Source organism: Patiria miniata, unplaced genomic scaffold (assembly GCF_015706575.1).
Source record: "Patiria miniata isolate m_02_andy unplaced genomic scaffold, ASM1570657v1 HiC_scaffold_30, whole genome shotgun sequence".
Taxonomy (NCBI): Eukaryota; Metazoa; Echinodermata; class Asteroidea; order Valvatida; family Asterinidae; genus Patiria; species Patiria miniata.
In genome coordinates, this window is record NW_024037070.1 from 863,894 (window position 1) to 881,590 (window position 17,697).

Sequence of the window (17,697 nt, forward strand, 5' to 3'; positions counted from 1 at the left end):
GATTATTTCATAAATGTTCATGCTTGAACGAGTGATGGAGTTCCATGAGTCCTCACGGAAGTTTTCGGAAGAGAGAGGTCAATTTTTTGCACGATATTTCTCTTTTGAGTCATGCGATTTTTCAGCTTCACTAAATTCCGAGGGGGATTTTCTTAAGAAATCAATGTACCAAAACTAATTTCAAAAATTCCCATAGCTACACCGCTGTAGGGGGGGGGCCTACAATTCATTCATATTAAATTTTCTCGGGGTATGTTCCACTCTCCCTGGTGCTGCAGCTTATGCCATGGCAACTGCAGTGTACAGTAGAACGCCGTTATAACGAACACCATTGGGCCATAAAAAATGTTCCTTATAGTGGTCATTCGTTATGGGGATTGTGCGTAATAATATAATTAACCTTTTTGGGAGCCAAAGGGGATGTTTGTTATAGCCAAATGTTCGTTAAAGCGATGTTCGTTATAGTGGCCTTCCAGATAATTGAGATTGATAATTAAACTCTGTTATTTCCAGTAACAGTAGACTAGAGAATTAAATTTTTTAAATTTTTTAAGTTTGCCCAGTTCAAACACTCGGGGGGCCGCAGAACTGGAGGGGATACTTGCCCCCCCCCCCCTCGATCCCCCGATTTACCCAAGTGCCCCTCTTAAATGGGCCCCCCTCTAGCATAAATGTGCCCCTTGGAGATGAAATCAAATCTGGCCGTATAATTTCTGATAGTTTGTTTTCAGTAACCACTTCCCAAAATGGTACAGAGAGTTCTGATTAGGCTTGAGCTGTTCCAATCTTCCTGGAGCCGTTCCCAAAAAAGAACCGGTTCTGAGTCGGAACTGGCTCTCAGAAAATTCAATGAAAAACATAAGCTCTGGAAATCACATGTAAACAATAACTGTGTCACCTTGTGAGGCTGTGCTCCGTGGATTTCGATGTGCAATACACTGTACATTCTACTATGTATTTGTTTTCAAACAGTGTCTTTTTCCTGTGAAACTGCAAGATTTATTACTTTATATGCTCTGTTCTTTCCCATGATTAATATTTACCGCGACGACACTGTCATGCAGCCGAGAATAACGATTCACTGCACAGCACAAGCACACGCTACATATACACTGGTACCTTGCTTTCAATGAACACGTGGAACCGGTCGAGTGCTGGAATCGGCTCCGACGGAGCCGGCCGGCCCCGTGTACAAATTTACCCCGGCTGATTCGAACGAGTCATGGGCGGTCCGCTTATATATCTAGCAGGTATGGCAGGCTATTTTTCACCATGTGCGCCGATATCAAAAAGAAGTTTTAGAAATGAAGCATAGGAATAATTCATTTTCATGCAACTGTACATTCGAGACTCATATGGAGCTGGGGATTTTTTTACATGTACCCCGGCCAATGGCTCGCAAAATCCGAATCGCAAACAGCGCTGAACCCAGTGGTGCGCACTACGGGTACGGGTCCGTGCGTAGAGCCGATTCCTGCGGCACGCATCGGAGCCGGGGCCATCAGAGCCGATTCCAGCACTCAGAGCCGGTTTTCAAAAAAATTGGACTCGCGGTTCCAGTTCTCGTATTGGAACTGGGTAGAACCAAGGGAACCTCGCAATACTAGTTCTGATATGAACGACGAATATGAAAACCAACCAAGCCCCTCTAAACCCTTACAATGCGCCCTGAAAATGGGCACACAATGCGTACTTTGCATAATGGCCGGTTTTGAAGAGCACCCCCGCCCCCATTTGATTTTACGGAGGCCAAGTGTCCAGTGACAAAAAAACGTGTCAACATTTCTGCATGAATGTGGCCCCCCCCCCCCCAAATGCTGGGTACACTACTGCACCGATGGAAGATGCCTTTTACTGAGCAAGTGCCCCTTTTCAGTGATGCGCCCCCCCCCCCCCCGCCCCTCCCTCCCCCCCCCCCCCCCCCAGGTTGAAAACCATTCCGCCACCATTGCAAACACTAATTTGGGACCTGCTAAGAGTGGGGGGGGGGGCGCAAGTAATGGCCCCCCCCCCCCCCCCCATTCTGCCGCAAGCACCATACTATACATTACGTATTTTAAAGGTGTTACCCTACCCCTCCCTCTCTTTCTCTCTCTATCATCTCTCTATTTTTAAAAATATTTACTGGGCGAAGGTGCCCCTGTGGTCCCCTCACCCCGCCCTGCCCCCATTGGGCCCCCTCCCCTGGATCCCAGATTTGTGTGAGCACTGAAAGCAAATGATATCACAAGTCTTGATGGATTCAAACCCAAATTATCAATGTGGAAGGTGTGGTCAATTTTTTTTTACCTGCTCAGGTGAAGTGTATGTATACGGAATAGGATGCAACCCTGCTTGCAGGTCACCAACAAAGGTGGGTCTAAGGTTATTTATAGGTTGATCCCCAAACTGTAGGAGCCCCTGGGTTGACATGTGCTTCTCCTGCTGCTGTAGTGCATAGTTCAGTCTTTCAATCTCTCGGAGCAAATGTTCAATATCATAATCACGTACAGAAGGTTGAGCAGCTGTAATAGAATAAGTCATTATTGAGTATATCAATTGCAAAAACAATCCAAATTTATGGCAAATATCTGTAACTGAAAACTGAAAAAATTCACAAATATATTTTTTGTTAATGCCATTTAACAATGCCTCAATAACTTACAGTTGTCTAACTGGTGGGTCACTGATCATGTGTCACTAATTATTCCTCTCAATGCACAGCCCAAGTTCATTGTAAAAATAGAAGTCCCGTTCTACGGAACTTCCATTAGACGGTCACATGATTGTTGCCTCAGATCAGATGAAGAGAACTTTATTCAGGTGTTGTTTAAAACCAATAATGAATGTTTAAAATTACTGCAATAGAAAGAATAATTTTATGCGGTGACAGATAGCATTGTTCCATTCCACTTGGCTTTGCCTCCTGGCACATTCCATGTATGACCTCATGAAATTATTCTTACTATTGCACTTGTAAACATTCATTGCTTGTATAATATCAAGTGGTAAAGAAGTAGAGAGCTCCATTCAGTGCTATGGAAAGAAAGGACTCAAAAATTGTTTCTGAAATATTTTACTTTCAGATATCAAATTGTACAGGTCACTTCAAAGAATACGAAAGATGAGGCAAATGTACACCATTATTTGTCACATATGGCACTGTCACATAAATCCCTTTAGAGGTAATGTGTTGAGTAATAATGGCTGTGACTCAATAAAAGCATGGCTTGGTCTTACAATCAATACAAGCGAACACCAACTGAAAAGTATCCCCGTTTGTGTTTCTTTATTACCATTTTATTGACCAACAAACACAACAGTGACAATGAGGATTAACCTAGAATACATGGCCTACATACAGGGATAACCCCTGACAACTCTTGAGTGAAACAACAGTGATGGGTTTTAATAGGGAAATTATGGAAATGTGCTCATACACACAAATTCTGCATAAACATGGATTGTTGCATTTAATCTGTTACATGAATACCACCATTGTTTGCCCATACACATCCACGTCAGTATAGAATGACTTTAATAGTATTTTACTGCAGTGGACATTGCCGAATCGGAAGCTAATGCTGTAAATGTAAAGCTAAACTTTTCAGTAGCATTGGGAGTGTAGTGAAGACAATTAATGACCTCTCTTTCCAAATACAACCCAGGAAAAAAAAATTAACTGTTAAATTTACCAAGAAATTTGCAGTCATACATTTATTTCCCCTTCATAATGCTAGACAATTGCCAGGACAATGCCATCACTGCATATGGGGAAGATTTTTATTGTTAGGGAAATAAGGACTGAGTTATGGGGACTTTCTGCCATCCCCATACCGTCTTTGGTCCCCATAGTACCATGGGACAACATGTGTGTAGTCCCCACAGTTATTTGTGCATGTTTATTGTGTAAATTGAGGAGACACATGCAAAGCATCTTCGATTACTCGAGGGCTGGAGGAAAATCAAGGAAAACCAACGGCAGCTGTGGCAAAAACAGAAGATCGATGATGAGGAACAATAGAAATCCCCCCCCCTCCACAAAGGTGTGGGCCGATTCTACTAGCGAATACTTTCCTTTAGAGTATTACTACATATGCGTTATTCCCTAGAGGGTGCTAGCGATTCGCTAAGATTAATTACTCACAGTACATTGTGGCCCGCCCGCCAAACTTCCTCTTATCTCGAGTGTAAGGTGCGTAAGTGAATGCGTACGTGAGAGTGGGGAGGTGGGTGGGCACTCTGCAGGTAAGTATTCTCAAGTAAAAACACCTGCGTGGGGGGTGGAGATTCTTCTGCCCTCTACTAACCCGTAGATTATTACTACATATGCAGAATAGCACTGTTTTAGGTAGGTGGGTGTGCATACGACATATGACTGTACTATGTGTAAGGCAGGCCACAACGAAGCGTGAGCCCAAAGCCAACAGAAAAACCCACTAAAGTAAACCAGAGGAATTGGCTGTTAATATAATCGGGTAAGCCGTCACTGGTCGGTACTGCAGGGCACCAGCGGAGGAACAACTGGATCCGGTTGCGCCACTGATGAGGCAGTAGAGAGGGCTGCACGACAGTTCTGCTGTCAGCTTGCAGCACATCCCTGAAGTAACAGGAGGTGCAAGGGCCACTCCTTTCAAAAAGAGGCCAAAGAGGTCGTCAAGTTGCAAACTTCTTGGGCCTGTACTCTGTTCGGGATAAGCCAGTCAGATGATACGAGTCATGTGACAGTCATGACCCAGCGAGTGATTGTATTGCTGGAGGATGTGGTGAAACCGTAGTTATGAACAGAGTCGTGGTCACAGCAGAGCGGTGCAGTCTGATGGAGGCACCACTCGCGGGTCCGGATAGGACACCAGAGCTTGTCCTCTGGGACAGAGCAGAAAGACTTTAAGTCAGGAACGAAGATGTCAGGTGGGGAGAATATCCCGACTGGTTCTTCGAGAGGAAATATCGATGGGGAATCAGTTGGACCCCGCCAGGCTCCCAACACAATTGTCCTTGACCTATGGCCAGGGTGTGGAGTTCACTCATGCGGTGCACTGTAGCTGCCGTCAGGAGGAAAACTGTTCTCAAGGAAGCATTAAGAACAGTAGCCTGGTCTAGAGGTTCAAACAGGGACCAAAGTGAGCTTGCAGACCCACCCAAGATCTCACGACGGAGGAGAATGTCCGTTGCGAGGTTTGAGAAACATACATGCCTCAGAGGTGGTGTGTGAGGACGGTCCAATCAGTTTGTGAAACATACATGCCTCAGAGGTGGTGTGTGAGGCCGGTCTAATCGGTTTGTGAAACACACATGCCTCGGAGGTGGTGTGTGAAGACGGTCCAATCGGTTTGTGAAACATACATGTCTCGGAGGTGGTGTGTGAGGACGGTCCAATCGGTTTGTGAAACATACATGCCTCGGAGGTGGTGTTTGAGGATGGTCCAATCGGTTTGTGAAACATACATGCCTCGGAGGTGGTGTGTGAGGACGGTCCAATCGGTTTGTGAAACATACATGCCTCGGAGGTGGTGTGTGAGGACGGTCCAATGGGTTTGTGAAACATACATGCCTCGGAGGTGGTGTTTGAGGACGGTCCAATCGGTTTGTGAAACATACATGCTTCGGAGGTGGTGTGTGAGGACGGTCCAATCGGTTTGTGAAACATACATGCCTTGGAGGTGGTGTGTGAGGACGGTCCAATCGGTTTGTGAAACATACATGCCTTGGAGGTGGTGTGTGAGGACGGTCCAACTGGAAATTGAAGAACCATCCCGAAACCTGGGCAAACAGTCACAATTGCAGAGCAATAGTTCCCAATAGGTTTGGGGGCAATAGTGCGGTATCGCATGCACTCCCGTAGGATTTTTATGCTAAAATTGATTATTTTTGCTGTTTTGGCTTCAATAGGGACCAGACTGTGAGAAAATGATGGGGTTCAAATTTTCTGACCCCTCCCTCACTTCCCTGGGAAGGGGGGGGGTCACTTCAGTTTTGACCCCCTAAAAACTTGGTATGGCATGTACTCCCGTAGGATGTTTTGCTAAAATTGATTTTGTTTGCTGTTTTGGCTTCAATAGGGACCAGACTGTGAGAAAATGATGGGGTTCACATTTTCTGACCCCTCCCGGTCGCAGTGGAGTCGTTCTGGGATTCCATAGTTGGAGATGAATTTCTCCCATAGAACTCGTGCCACAGTCCTTGCCTTTCTAGTAGGATAGGCTTGAGAATATCGGGTGTAGTGGTCTGTGATGACCAGTATGTGTTCGTACTCTCCCTTGGAAGTCTCCAAACCTAAAAAATTGATGCTCTGCAGACCTGCTCGTCTTCTTGTCTGGTGTCTTGCGGAGTGCGCATCGTCTGCATTTTGTGATGTACCTCTTCACTTCAGAATACATTTCTGGCCAGAAGTATCTGTCTTTGGCGTGGCCCATGGAATCATGTACCGGTAGGTCAAGGGATTATTGTCAGTCACTGCTGTCACCTGGTTGCCATACAGGTAATCTCTAAATTTGTTGGTAACAGCCCAATGAAGCGCTTTAAATTTCAACTTGTAGGCAGGATTTCTTGCTTCAGATGGAGTTAGGGTCCGGCTCGTGCAGGCAGTTACCCTTTCTTTCCCACCTTGCTCCTGAGTTAGCACTGCACCAAAACCGTCAAGGGAGTCATCAGTCTGAACCGAGAATGGAAGAGTGTAGTCGGCATATGCCAGTATTGGTGCAGAGGTTAATCCGGTGATCGGGTTGGTGAATGCTTCTTGACATCCTTCTGTCCATGCAAAGGGTGGATCTCTGGTGTTCAGCTTGCCTCCGATCAGTGCAAAAGGGGAGCTGCAATCTTTGCATACTGGTGAACAAACCTTCGGTAATAAGCGGTGATCCCCAGAAAACTCCTGACATCCTTCTTGCATTTCGGGATATGCCAATTCTTCACTGCCGAAACCTTCCCAGGATCTTTGGTGATTCCCTCCGCTGACACTTCGTGACCCAGATAGTGCACACTGGTTCTGAAGAGTTGACATTTTGACGCTTTCAACTTTAGCCCGTGCTCTCATAACCTAGCAAACACTTTGCTGAGACGCTCCACGTGCTCCTCCATCATGGTGCTGAAGGCAATGATGTCAATCAGGTAGATGAGCAGACTCTCAAACGCCATGTCACCAAAAACAGTTGACATCAACCTCTGAAATGTAGCTGGCGCGTTCACGAGTCCGAAGGGCTTCAGCTAAACTCAAATAGCCCCATCGGTGAGGTGAAAGCTGTCTTCTGCTGGTCTTTTGTAGCCATCTTGACCTGGTGGTAGCTGGACGTTAGATCAAGGCAAGATAAATATGTTGCCTTTCCCAGGGCATCGAGTGCTTTGACTATACGTGGTGGGGGGTAGGCGTCCCGTATGGTCTTCGAGTTCAGCCGGAGGTAGTCAATGCACAAACGAATCTTTCCATCCTTCTTCTGCACAACTACAATTTGGGGATGTATATTAGGACTCTGGCTGGGATGTATCACACCTGCCTGTCTCAGCTCTTATATATATGGCTTCTAACTTCTTGGAACTGCGAGGGGGGGGGATTAGCTAGATATGGGTAGTCTGAAGGGGGTTGGATCACTCAGTGGGATTTCATGCTCTGCGGTGCTGGTGGAACCGACGTTCAAGGAGCTTGTTGAGAACACATCCCTGTTTTGGGTAAGGAGTATCTCCATGGCTGCCTTCTTGGTTGGGGATAAAGCTGCACAACTGAGGTCAACATCTGGGAAGGTACTGGGACCCTTGACAGCTTGTTCCATCATTACAACATCACCCTGGTTAAACACATCTGCAGCTGAGGGACCAACTTTGTGACACACGACAGGGTCGCTACCGGCGATTTCGTCTGAGTTTTACAATGTGACCAGACATATTACGCAACTGAACTGGCACTCTGGAACCTCGTACATCTACCAACACCCGCCCTACTGCTAAACCATTGCTTCCAGGACTCTCTTCGAGGGCAGTTACGGTTCTTCTTTGAGTAGATCTTGGACTTTTTGCCGAAATGGCAGCTTTTTCACCAGCAGGTTGTATGGCTAACGGATGCCTCCCTGTGTACCTCAAGAACCCAATGTCTCCTGTCTCCCTTGCGAGATCTGCTCCGTCTTCATTGACGAACTGAAAGGGCTGGAACCAAGGCTAGTAGAGCAGTTGACTCTCCATCATAAAGCGTTTTCCACATTTACATTTAACTCACCACGGTGACCTTGACCTTTGACCTTTTGACCCCAAAACCAATCCCAACATGCCTACTCCCAAGGGCAACCCCCTACCAAGGTTAGATATCAAAATCTCATTTCTAACTGAAATTATCATCCTGAAACCATTTACCTTTAACTCACCATGGTGACCTTGGCCTTTGACCTTTTGACCCCAAACCAATCCCAACATGCCTACTCCCAAGGGCAACCCTCTACCAAAGTTAGACACCAAAATCTCATTTCTAACTCAAGTTATCATCCGGAAACCATTTACATTTAACTCACCACGGTGACCTTGACCTTTGACCTTTTGACCCCAAAACCAATCCCAACTTGCCTACTCCCAAGGGCAACCCTCTACCAAAGTTAGACACCAAAATCTCATTTCTAACTCAAGTTATCATCCGGAAACCATTTACCTTTAACTCACCATGGTGACCTTGACCTTTGACCTTTTGACCTCAAAACCAATCCCAACTTGCCTACTCCTAAGGGCAACCCCCTACCGAAGTTACAACCCCAAACAACATTTCTAACTCAAGTTATCATCCGGAAACTAAGCTACCCGGCCGGACGGACGGACGCCCGTTCTAGCCAGACGGACTTGTGGGGTGATAGCATTGTGTTCCCATTATCCCTTTTTCTAAAGATTCCCTTCTGGGGTGATGTTTTTCCATTGTGTAAAAAGTGGGGTGATGTGTTCTGAAAGGAACATCACCCCACAAGGGTGGTCTGGTCAGAACGGACACACACACACACAGACACACGGATGGACGGACGCCCTAGGCGATGACAATACCCCTCGAGCCTCTCGGCTGAGGGGTAAAAACTGACTGACATATTGTCCTGGGGGGGGGGGGGTTCCAAAACGGGTGACCCCCAGAAAGTGGGTGGGGGTCCGAAAAATTTGAACCCCATCAATTTCTGATAGATTGGACCCAACAGAACCCAGAAATGCAAATAAACCAATTTTAGCACAAAAATCCTACGGGAGCTGTTTTCTTGACATACCATACCACACTACAAGCCAGCACTCAGACCATGCTCTGACCACATGATCAGCCCAGGATCTCATTCAGTGGCAGTGCTATGGGGGGGGGGGGCATGGGAGGGGGAAGTCATTTGCCCCCCATAAAAAAAAACTTGTTTCCTTGCACCCCAGTTTTGCCTCCCCCGCAATTTTCTCTCAACACATTATCTACAAACAGATTTATGATGTTTATTTTTTCCCTTTATTTTCTTCATAACAAGTTGAAGACAGAGAGTAAATCATCGGTTCTGTGGACAAATTTTGGGCCAATGAAAGCATACTGTGACGTAACGGCCCTGAAGTGAAAGTCACTAAGGGTTGCCAAGCGGAAGACACAACCAGAAGATTTCTGAGCGGTTAGGCGTATCTGTTGGGAAGGAAATATACCGTCCCAGTACTGGTTGAATGTACATTCCAAATTGATTTGGACAAATATGAATAAGGGAACCAAGAAAACCCAAGTCATGTACAAACAAATAATGTAAAAGAGCCTATATATTATGTTTATGGAACAGACATAGATCTATTTTTTCCCAGACTTTTCCCATAGCATTTTTACATGTTTTCATCGTGCATCCGATTGCTTTTCTATTTGGCACACACATAGACCAGCAGATGTTTGCTGAACATTGACATCTTCATGACATCAGCACAAGTAACATTACATTCAAGGTGCACATGTTGAAGGCTTATATCTACTGAACTACAAGTTTGATTGGGTTGAAAGTTGGTATGTACATATACCTAGACAGGGGTGTGTTATAGATGAAAATTGAAGTGATGTCATGATGACGTCCTCATATGACATATGACATCACCATAAAGGTGCATTTAAGGCCTATATCTACAGAACTACAGGTCTGAATGTTTTGACAGTTAATATGTACCTTGACCAAAACAGCTAACAAGTAGCATCTTGGCTGACTTGGTGTTCATCCCCTTGTATTCCAACTGGGCCATCTTACTTCACTCACAAACCAAATTAAATACTGTCTCCTCTTTCCCACACACATCTTACACATCCAAGTTAATACTTTCACTCTCTCCATCCTTCCCGTCATTACATGCGTAGGGGGTCCTTGCAGCGACTTTTCTTCCCAATCCCTGAGCCTTTCCTCCTTCCTTTAGCTCTTGTACCCAACAGGATCACTTTCAATTCCCATGACACATTTGACAACTTCAACAGTCCTTCAGAGCCCAACTGACGTAACTCTGAAAAGTTCTAGTCTTGATGTTAACACTATCAATAACTCTTATCAACCCCCGCCCGCCTTCTGTAAAGTCTGCTTTACTAAACATATATTTTCAGGGTCAAGGAACGCAACTGAACCATTTTGGTTAGTGCCAAATGGTTTATTTGTCCGGATACCTTGCGGTGGCCATCTTGGATTTTAAAGAGGGCCGCCATTGAAAACCTATATCTTCCAATATATCATCTTCTAAACCACTTAGGAATACAATTTTGGTGTCTAACGACACATTTTCAGGGTCAAGGAATTCAACTGTACTATTTGGGATTGTGTCATATGGTAAGTTTGTCCAGATACTTTACGGCGGCCATTTGGTTTGCCGTAAAAGACCAGCACTGGCCCATTTAAGGCTGACCATTTTGGTTTGCCGTAAAAGGACCAGCACTGGCCCGATTCAGGCAATGTGCCGTCCATGGGCGTCGCGAGGGGGGGGGGGGGGGGGGCAAGGGGGGCGCTTCCCCCCCCCCTGGAAAAGCCACCAAAAAAAAAAAAAAAAAAAAAGAAGGAAGAAAAAGAATTTTAAAAAAATAAAAGAAAAAGAGACGCGAAGTCATAGTGGTGTAAATTTAATGATTTTTTGGGGGGGCAAAATGTCCCTGCCCCCCTCTAAAACTGAGAAATTCGGAATATGTTGCGAAATACAGGAATTGTTTGGGAAAAGTATGTTTTGCCCCCCCCCCTCTAGAAAAAATCCTAGCGACGCCCATGGTGCCGTCTTGCCGTTGTGGTTTGACTTAATAGGGCTGGTACTGGCCCGATTCAGACTATGTACCTCCTTGCCATTATGGTTTTCCGTAAAAGGGCTGGCACGGCCCAATTCAGGTGGTGTACCGTCTTGCCGTTATGATTTCCCGTAAAGGGACCAACACTGGCCCGATTCAGGTCATAATACCGTCTTTTTGTCATGGTTTGTCGTAAGAGGACTTGCAATGGCCCGCTTCAGGCTGTGCGCCGTCTTGCTGAACATGGTTTGCCTTAAAAAGACTATAACTTGCCCGATGCAGGCTCTGAATTGTTACCGTTTGCCATAATAGGGCCAGCACTGGACCAATTCTGACTCTGTACCGTCAACACCTAACCGTTTTGCCGCAATCAAGCCAACATTAGCCTACTTCTGGTATTGCACCGTTTAAACTGTATGGGTACTGCCAGAACAAACCCATAATAAGCCGGTATTGGCCCAATACCGTCCTGTTTACTGGGTCAATGCCATCTTTGAACCTTGGCGGGTAGAAATCTCTGGCCCTCACTGTCTCTGGCTTCCTCCAACCCAGGATTCAGTAAGGTAAGGATCATTTTATTAGCAACCATAAACGGGTTGGATTCGTTATTTAAACTACATAAAAAATGACAAAATACATCACATAAACTATAAAACCAATAATTAACTTATTCGAATAAATATGTAACTGAGGTTAGAAAAAGTAAACGTTAATATTCAAATATGGCCAGTTATATTACAAGATAAAATGGATTCTTGACAGTTAAAATTTTAAAAATGTTATTATAGCCTACAGTCAAAAACACTTTAAAAACATGTACTTAATTTACGCCGGGTAGAAAAACAACATGACAAACACCAACCGTACAAAGTTCAACTATAGGACGCACAAATAAACAAAAGCAAGCAAACAAACAAACAAACAAACACCCCCAACACCCCATCAAACAAACAAACAACCAGCAAATGACAAACGACCAAAACAGGAAAGACAATCAAACAAACAGACCAAAACAAACAGACAGACACCCCAACAAGGAAACGACAGACTATAACAGGAAGCCGACAAAGAAACACACCTTCATAAACAGACAGGAAATCAGTCATACACTAAGCAATCAGAAACTAAGCGAGTGTATGATTACCAACATGAAAACATATTACTAGAAATAAGTACAAGAACATTATTTTACCATTTAAAATGTGGAGGGAACACCAGAAATCATGTATTAAAAAGCCATTAAAACCCAACAATGCAGCACACAAAGCGAGTAGTGTATCAGGCTGGAATAAGGTGCACCAGTGATTGTGAGCAGAGAACAACACACAACCACTCCAGAAGGTTGGGGCTGAACTCTCGATTGTTCTTTGCATTTCTTCAAAGTAATCAATATGTTTCCCACCGGCTGACACAGTTTTTCGCATTTTCATTGAGCCCCAAACAGACGAGGGCATGGTATATGGTATGCTCTGCCTCTCCACAACCACATGCAACTGATCCACTTTTGTAGCTCCACTTGATTAAGGCGGTCTGTGATCTGCCAGTCCTAGTTCTCAAGCGGTTGATAGTTTTCCATTGAACCCATGTCGATGTAGCACCTGTTGAAAGGTTTCCCGCCGGTGTTATTGCCATGAAAATCGGTGGGCGGTTGCTTCCCAGTCTTTGCTTCCAGAGTTGGAGTCTGGCCTCTCCCCTGGATGTTAAGAGGGAGTGGACATGGCTGAGGAAGCTTTTCTTGACTTCAACCTTTGTGCCAAAGCTTGCCGCCCTTGGAGGAGGTGACGCTCATTATTTATCACTTTGGAAATATCTTAGCTCGGCTGGCAACTTCCCTTCGGTTATCCGGAGGGGGAATGCCAGCAAGAAGGTGCAAATTACTTGTGTTGGTGGGTTTCAAGCATCCAGTGATCAAACTGCGTGTTGTTTAAGGCTGGGTCAGGTTTTATGGTATGGGTTGATCTCTCAGCTCCCAGACGGGGCACGCATACTGTGCTCAAGAATAGCACAGAGCCAAAGTGGTTGATCTTAGGGTATATGGTTTGACTCCCCATTTGGAGTTTGTTCAATGTCCGTTTGATGTTGTTAAGGGGAACTAAATCTGGATTTGTGTTATTTTTTTGAGGGGCTCCTTGAATGACAGGATACAATAGAGGGTCACTCCAAGGTAGACAGGATGCCTACAATGGGCCAATGGTGTTCCGGACCGTTCGATGTTAAGTGGTCGGTTGGCTTCGTGGTTATTACGTTCCTGAGATGGAACGAGCAGACTTGGGTCTTAGCGAGATTGGCACGGAGGTGATTGCGCTCAATAGTATAGAGACGGCCAAGTGCTGAGGTAAGTTTTGCTTCTATGGCTTCAAACGGAATCTCTTGAGATGTAACACAAACATTGTCCGCGTAGATGAAATGCTCAGTGTCCTGGCTTATCGGTTGGTGATTTGTATAGACGTTATACAGCAACGGAGCTAGCACACTGCCTTGAGGTAGGCCGTTTTGTTGCCGTCGCCAGGGAATTTGTTTGTTTGGTTTTTTTTTTCAGAACAACAAGGAAGCATCTGTCTTTGAGAAGGGGACCGATAAGATCTGTAAATGCCAGGTATTTCGGTCAACTCCTTGATCTTTTTCAGGAGGCGGTGTTGGTTTACAGTATCATTATGCGGCCGAAAAATCGACAAAAATACTCTACTTATTTGTCCTTTTGGAGCCCATCCTCGACATGCTGTGTCAGATTAATCGTTGGCTTGTTGTTGACTTGCAATGTTGCAAACTGGGTTGCTAAGGGATAAGGGATGTTTCAGCAACAGGGGCAAGCCCGTTTAGAATCAGGCGCTCGAACATGAACAAAAACAGTAATGGGTTTCTGTCTGGGCGATGTTACCTGTGGCCTCCAAAGCCTACAGTGAACTAGTTCAATGTGGATGCAAGAGTCAAAGCAAATGCGATGCAAGACGTGCATGCAGCTGGAAGGTATACTGCAAGTGCACTAACCTCTACGGTTGCAACTGTGAGAAATAAGGCGAGCACTTTTAAACTGTAAACTGTGGTGAGTGATGACAGTTATTCTCACATAATTTTGTTTTATATATACTTCACGCAGTATGTTCAGTGACTGCAGTGTATCAACGGTATTCTTTTAGAGATTTCATGTTCAGTTTGTCTCTTCTGTGTGTAAATGAAACTGAACTATCTGAGGCTCTTCTTAATAAAAGAGTAGTATTTCCTGACCCTCAAAATGTATGTTTTGACACCTAGACTGTGTTTCAATGTGGCGTAGTAGCTGAGATATCAGTAAATGCAATTCTTATCTGGCGGCCATCTTTAAAATCGAAGATGGCCACAATAGTGAATGTGTACAAACTAGCCATTTGACACTATCCTAAATGGTGTAGTTGTATTCCTTGACCCTGAAAATGTATGTTTACATGGCAAAATGTTAATCCTCAGTGGCTTAGAAGAACAGGTATTGGTAGATCTAGGGTTTTAGTGGCGGCCATCTTTAAATCCAAGATGGCCACCGTAATCTATCTGGAAAAATTAACCATTTTGCACTAATCCAAAGGGTTCAGTTGCGTTCCTTGACCCTGAAAATATATGTTTAGACACCAAGATTTAAATCCAGAGTGGCTTAAAGATGCAATACATGTATTCGTAGATATGTTTTAAATGGTGGCCATCTTTCAAACATAAGATGGCCACAATAGTGTACTTGGACAAACCAACTATTTGACACTATCCCAAATGGTACACTTGCGTTCCTTGACCCTGAAAATGTATATTAAGACACCAAGATTTGAATCCTAAGTGGCTTAGAAGATGAGATATAGGTAGATATAGTTTTTTCAATGGCCTCCATCTTTAAAAATCCAAGATGGCCACCATAATGTAATTGGATAAGGCGGTTCCTATCAAAAATTCAAAGCTAAGGCTATGAGGAGCATGTTATGGACAATTTGGCGCTTTTGTCCGGAATGTCCATATCCATTCCAAAACCTGGCCTAAGCTGCCTGACTATTAAGATTGTTTACACATTTGTGGTATATTTAAAAAAAAAAATCCATTTAAAAATTAAAAAGCCTTTTTCATTGTACCATGGATATGCTCTTTATTATCTCTGCTCTGTATTACAGGAACACAACCACAACCCAATTTCACACATATAAAATCCTTAGCCACATACCTGCCATACCTGGTTTTGGTATCACAAGCCTGTTCAGTGCATCATGTAGTTTCAGTATCTCAGCTTTCTGCTCTTCCAGTGTGTCATATAAAGCATCCATCTGTATCTGCTGAGTAGCTAAATTAGAAACACAGAACAGCAACAATATTTACAGCCAGGGGGATAAAAAGGAACGCCCTCATGAAGGCAACTTGCAGAACTGTCACGCCTTTATTAATGAACCACTTAGTACATGTAACTGTTAATCTGGGTTTACCTTTTACTATGTAATTCTAAAGCACTAAATGTGTGTGTGTTTTCTCTTCATTTTTGTTGTTGTAAGATATAAATCCTGAGCTTGCTTGGGGGAACTGAAACCTATCACTATGACCTCCTGCTTACGAGTGCAGACATCTTAACCACACAATCACAGAGCTAATTCGGGTTAAATGAGTAGTTAGAATGCGATATAGCAATGGATTAAAACAAAGTTTTGTGTGTTGAAATTTTGCATTAGGATTGAATGCTTAAATAGTTCACAGTGGTGTTAGCCAAAATCTTAAATGTTATCTTTGCACCACGCGATGCGTTCGACGAAACCATGGTTGGGACCTGGCGTATTTTGTATTCACATATATCACTGCGATCGGAAACCACCGATAACTAGACTTGATTTCCAGGCTGAATGCTACGTGTGCTTATCAAACAACACGCCCGGGCATGCATGAGGCGCCGTTGTATACTGCGTGCAAGTACGTTGGCCGCCTGTATCGCCTGCAGGCTCGGCAACAACAAAGAATGTATTTAAGACTACTTCAACGAACAACGTTGTGCCGTGCGTGTACCTAAATGTACTAAATCAAAAGCGCTAAACAAGGTAAAAATCGACGTATTTCCACAGTTTTCTTCTCTTTTTCCAGTTTATTTTGACGGCCAGAAAATTCCTGGCGGTCAGGAATTTTGTGAGATTTAAAAAACACAGGAATTCTGGTCAAAACTGGAAAAGTGGCATCTCTGAACCTTGACTAACCCAGAGTCTGGGAGGCTACATCCCCTCGTTGCATCTCTTGTTGCAATAATTTCTCTCTATCAACTAGGGCCTGATGTAGTTTTAACATCTTATCTTCAGCTCTTGCAAGCTCCTGGGCAATTTGTCGAGCTCTTGCCTTGGCTAAAGACTCAACCTAAAAACATAAAAAGAGATGAAATAAGCAGAGTTGTAATAAAGTCACTCACATGTCCAGTCAAATGTATAGAGGATGAACAGTAAAACAAACCTGCATTTGTTACATTTGGAAGACTTGAGTTTCATTTCTTACAACTTGTGAAAAAGTGTGATCAGGGTTCGACATTAGCGGAAGCCTGCTAGCCAAATGCTAGTTAAAACAACTGCAGGCTAGTCAAACTATTTCTTAAGTAGCCTGGCTGGTGAGTCAACAAAATTCGGCTACAGCAAAGATGAAAGGACAGGAAGAAATTAAAAAAAAAAAAACCACAGAAGTGTGGTTAGGGTCTATGAAGGAATACTTACCTGTAGAGCAATCTACTTATGCATATTCCCTAAACCGGCAGGTATTTACGCTAAGAGTTTACACAAAAGGGCCCTCTGGTGTCTCTACCCATAATACCCAGTGGCATACGTGCCTCGTGAGCATCCGTGAGCGAAATTTTGGATTCTAGATGCTCTGTGGTGCAATCTGAGGCGATACCTGGCTCCTTTCCCCTGAATTATTTGAGCAAAAGTTTTAAAGATTATAATATAAGGATTTTTTTAAATAAACTATTTCTTTTACAGATTTTAAGTTACTGTGTTTGAGAGTTGAAAACCATGTATTTTTGTCTTTATAATTTCTTGCATTTTATTTTTGCAACGATGCATTAGGGCATTTGCTACAAAAACTAATAGAAGCGCGGAGCACGAATGTCTTACGGCATCTAGAAATTTGAATTCTAGATGCTCCGTGGTGTATTTTGAGGGGATTCCTGGCCCCTTTTCCCCTGAGTTATTTGAGTAAATTGTTTTAAGATTATAACATTTTGTTCATTGATTAAAACATAATCTTGCTTTTACAAGCCTTCTAAGTTTCTTCTGTTCTTCACTTGATATCATGTATTTTCTTCTACATGTTTTCGTGCATTATATTTTGGAAAAAGGAATTGTAAAAACTCAGTTTGTAAACTGTTGCAAGGATGCTTTCTAATGTTTTGGTTTCAAGTTGAAATTTTCAATTGATCAACAAGAACAAACCGCTTGAACATGTCAATTGAATTCAAGTTTAAAATTAGTGTAATTTAATCAAACTAAACAGAGGAGCAATAAGGCCTCCATGCAGATTGTAACTTCACAGCT

At 43.8% G+C, this 17,697-nt stretch overlaps 1 protein-coding gene across 1 annotated transcript in view; it reads right to left on the reverse strand.

Annotated features, from left to right (window-relative positions):
• LOC119739374 (centriolin-like) overlaps positions 1-17,697 on the reverse strand; it is a 306,576-nt gene that overhangs the window by 79,188 nt on the left and 209,691 nt on the right. The window contains exons 18-20 of the mRNA XM_038214300.1: positions 16,378-16,531; positions 15,369-15,485; positions 2,290-2,504 (exon numbers count right to left, since the gene is read on the reverse strand). Of these exons, the coding sequence (XP_038070228.1) occupies positions 2,290-2,504; positions 15,369-15,485; positions 16,378-16,531 (486 nt within the window). The remainder of the gene's footprint in view (positions 1-2,289; positions 2,505-15,368; positions 15,486-16,377; positions 16,532-17,697) is intronic.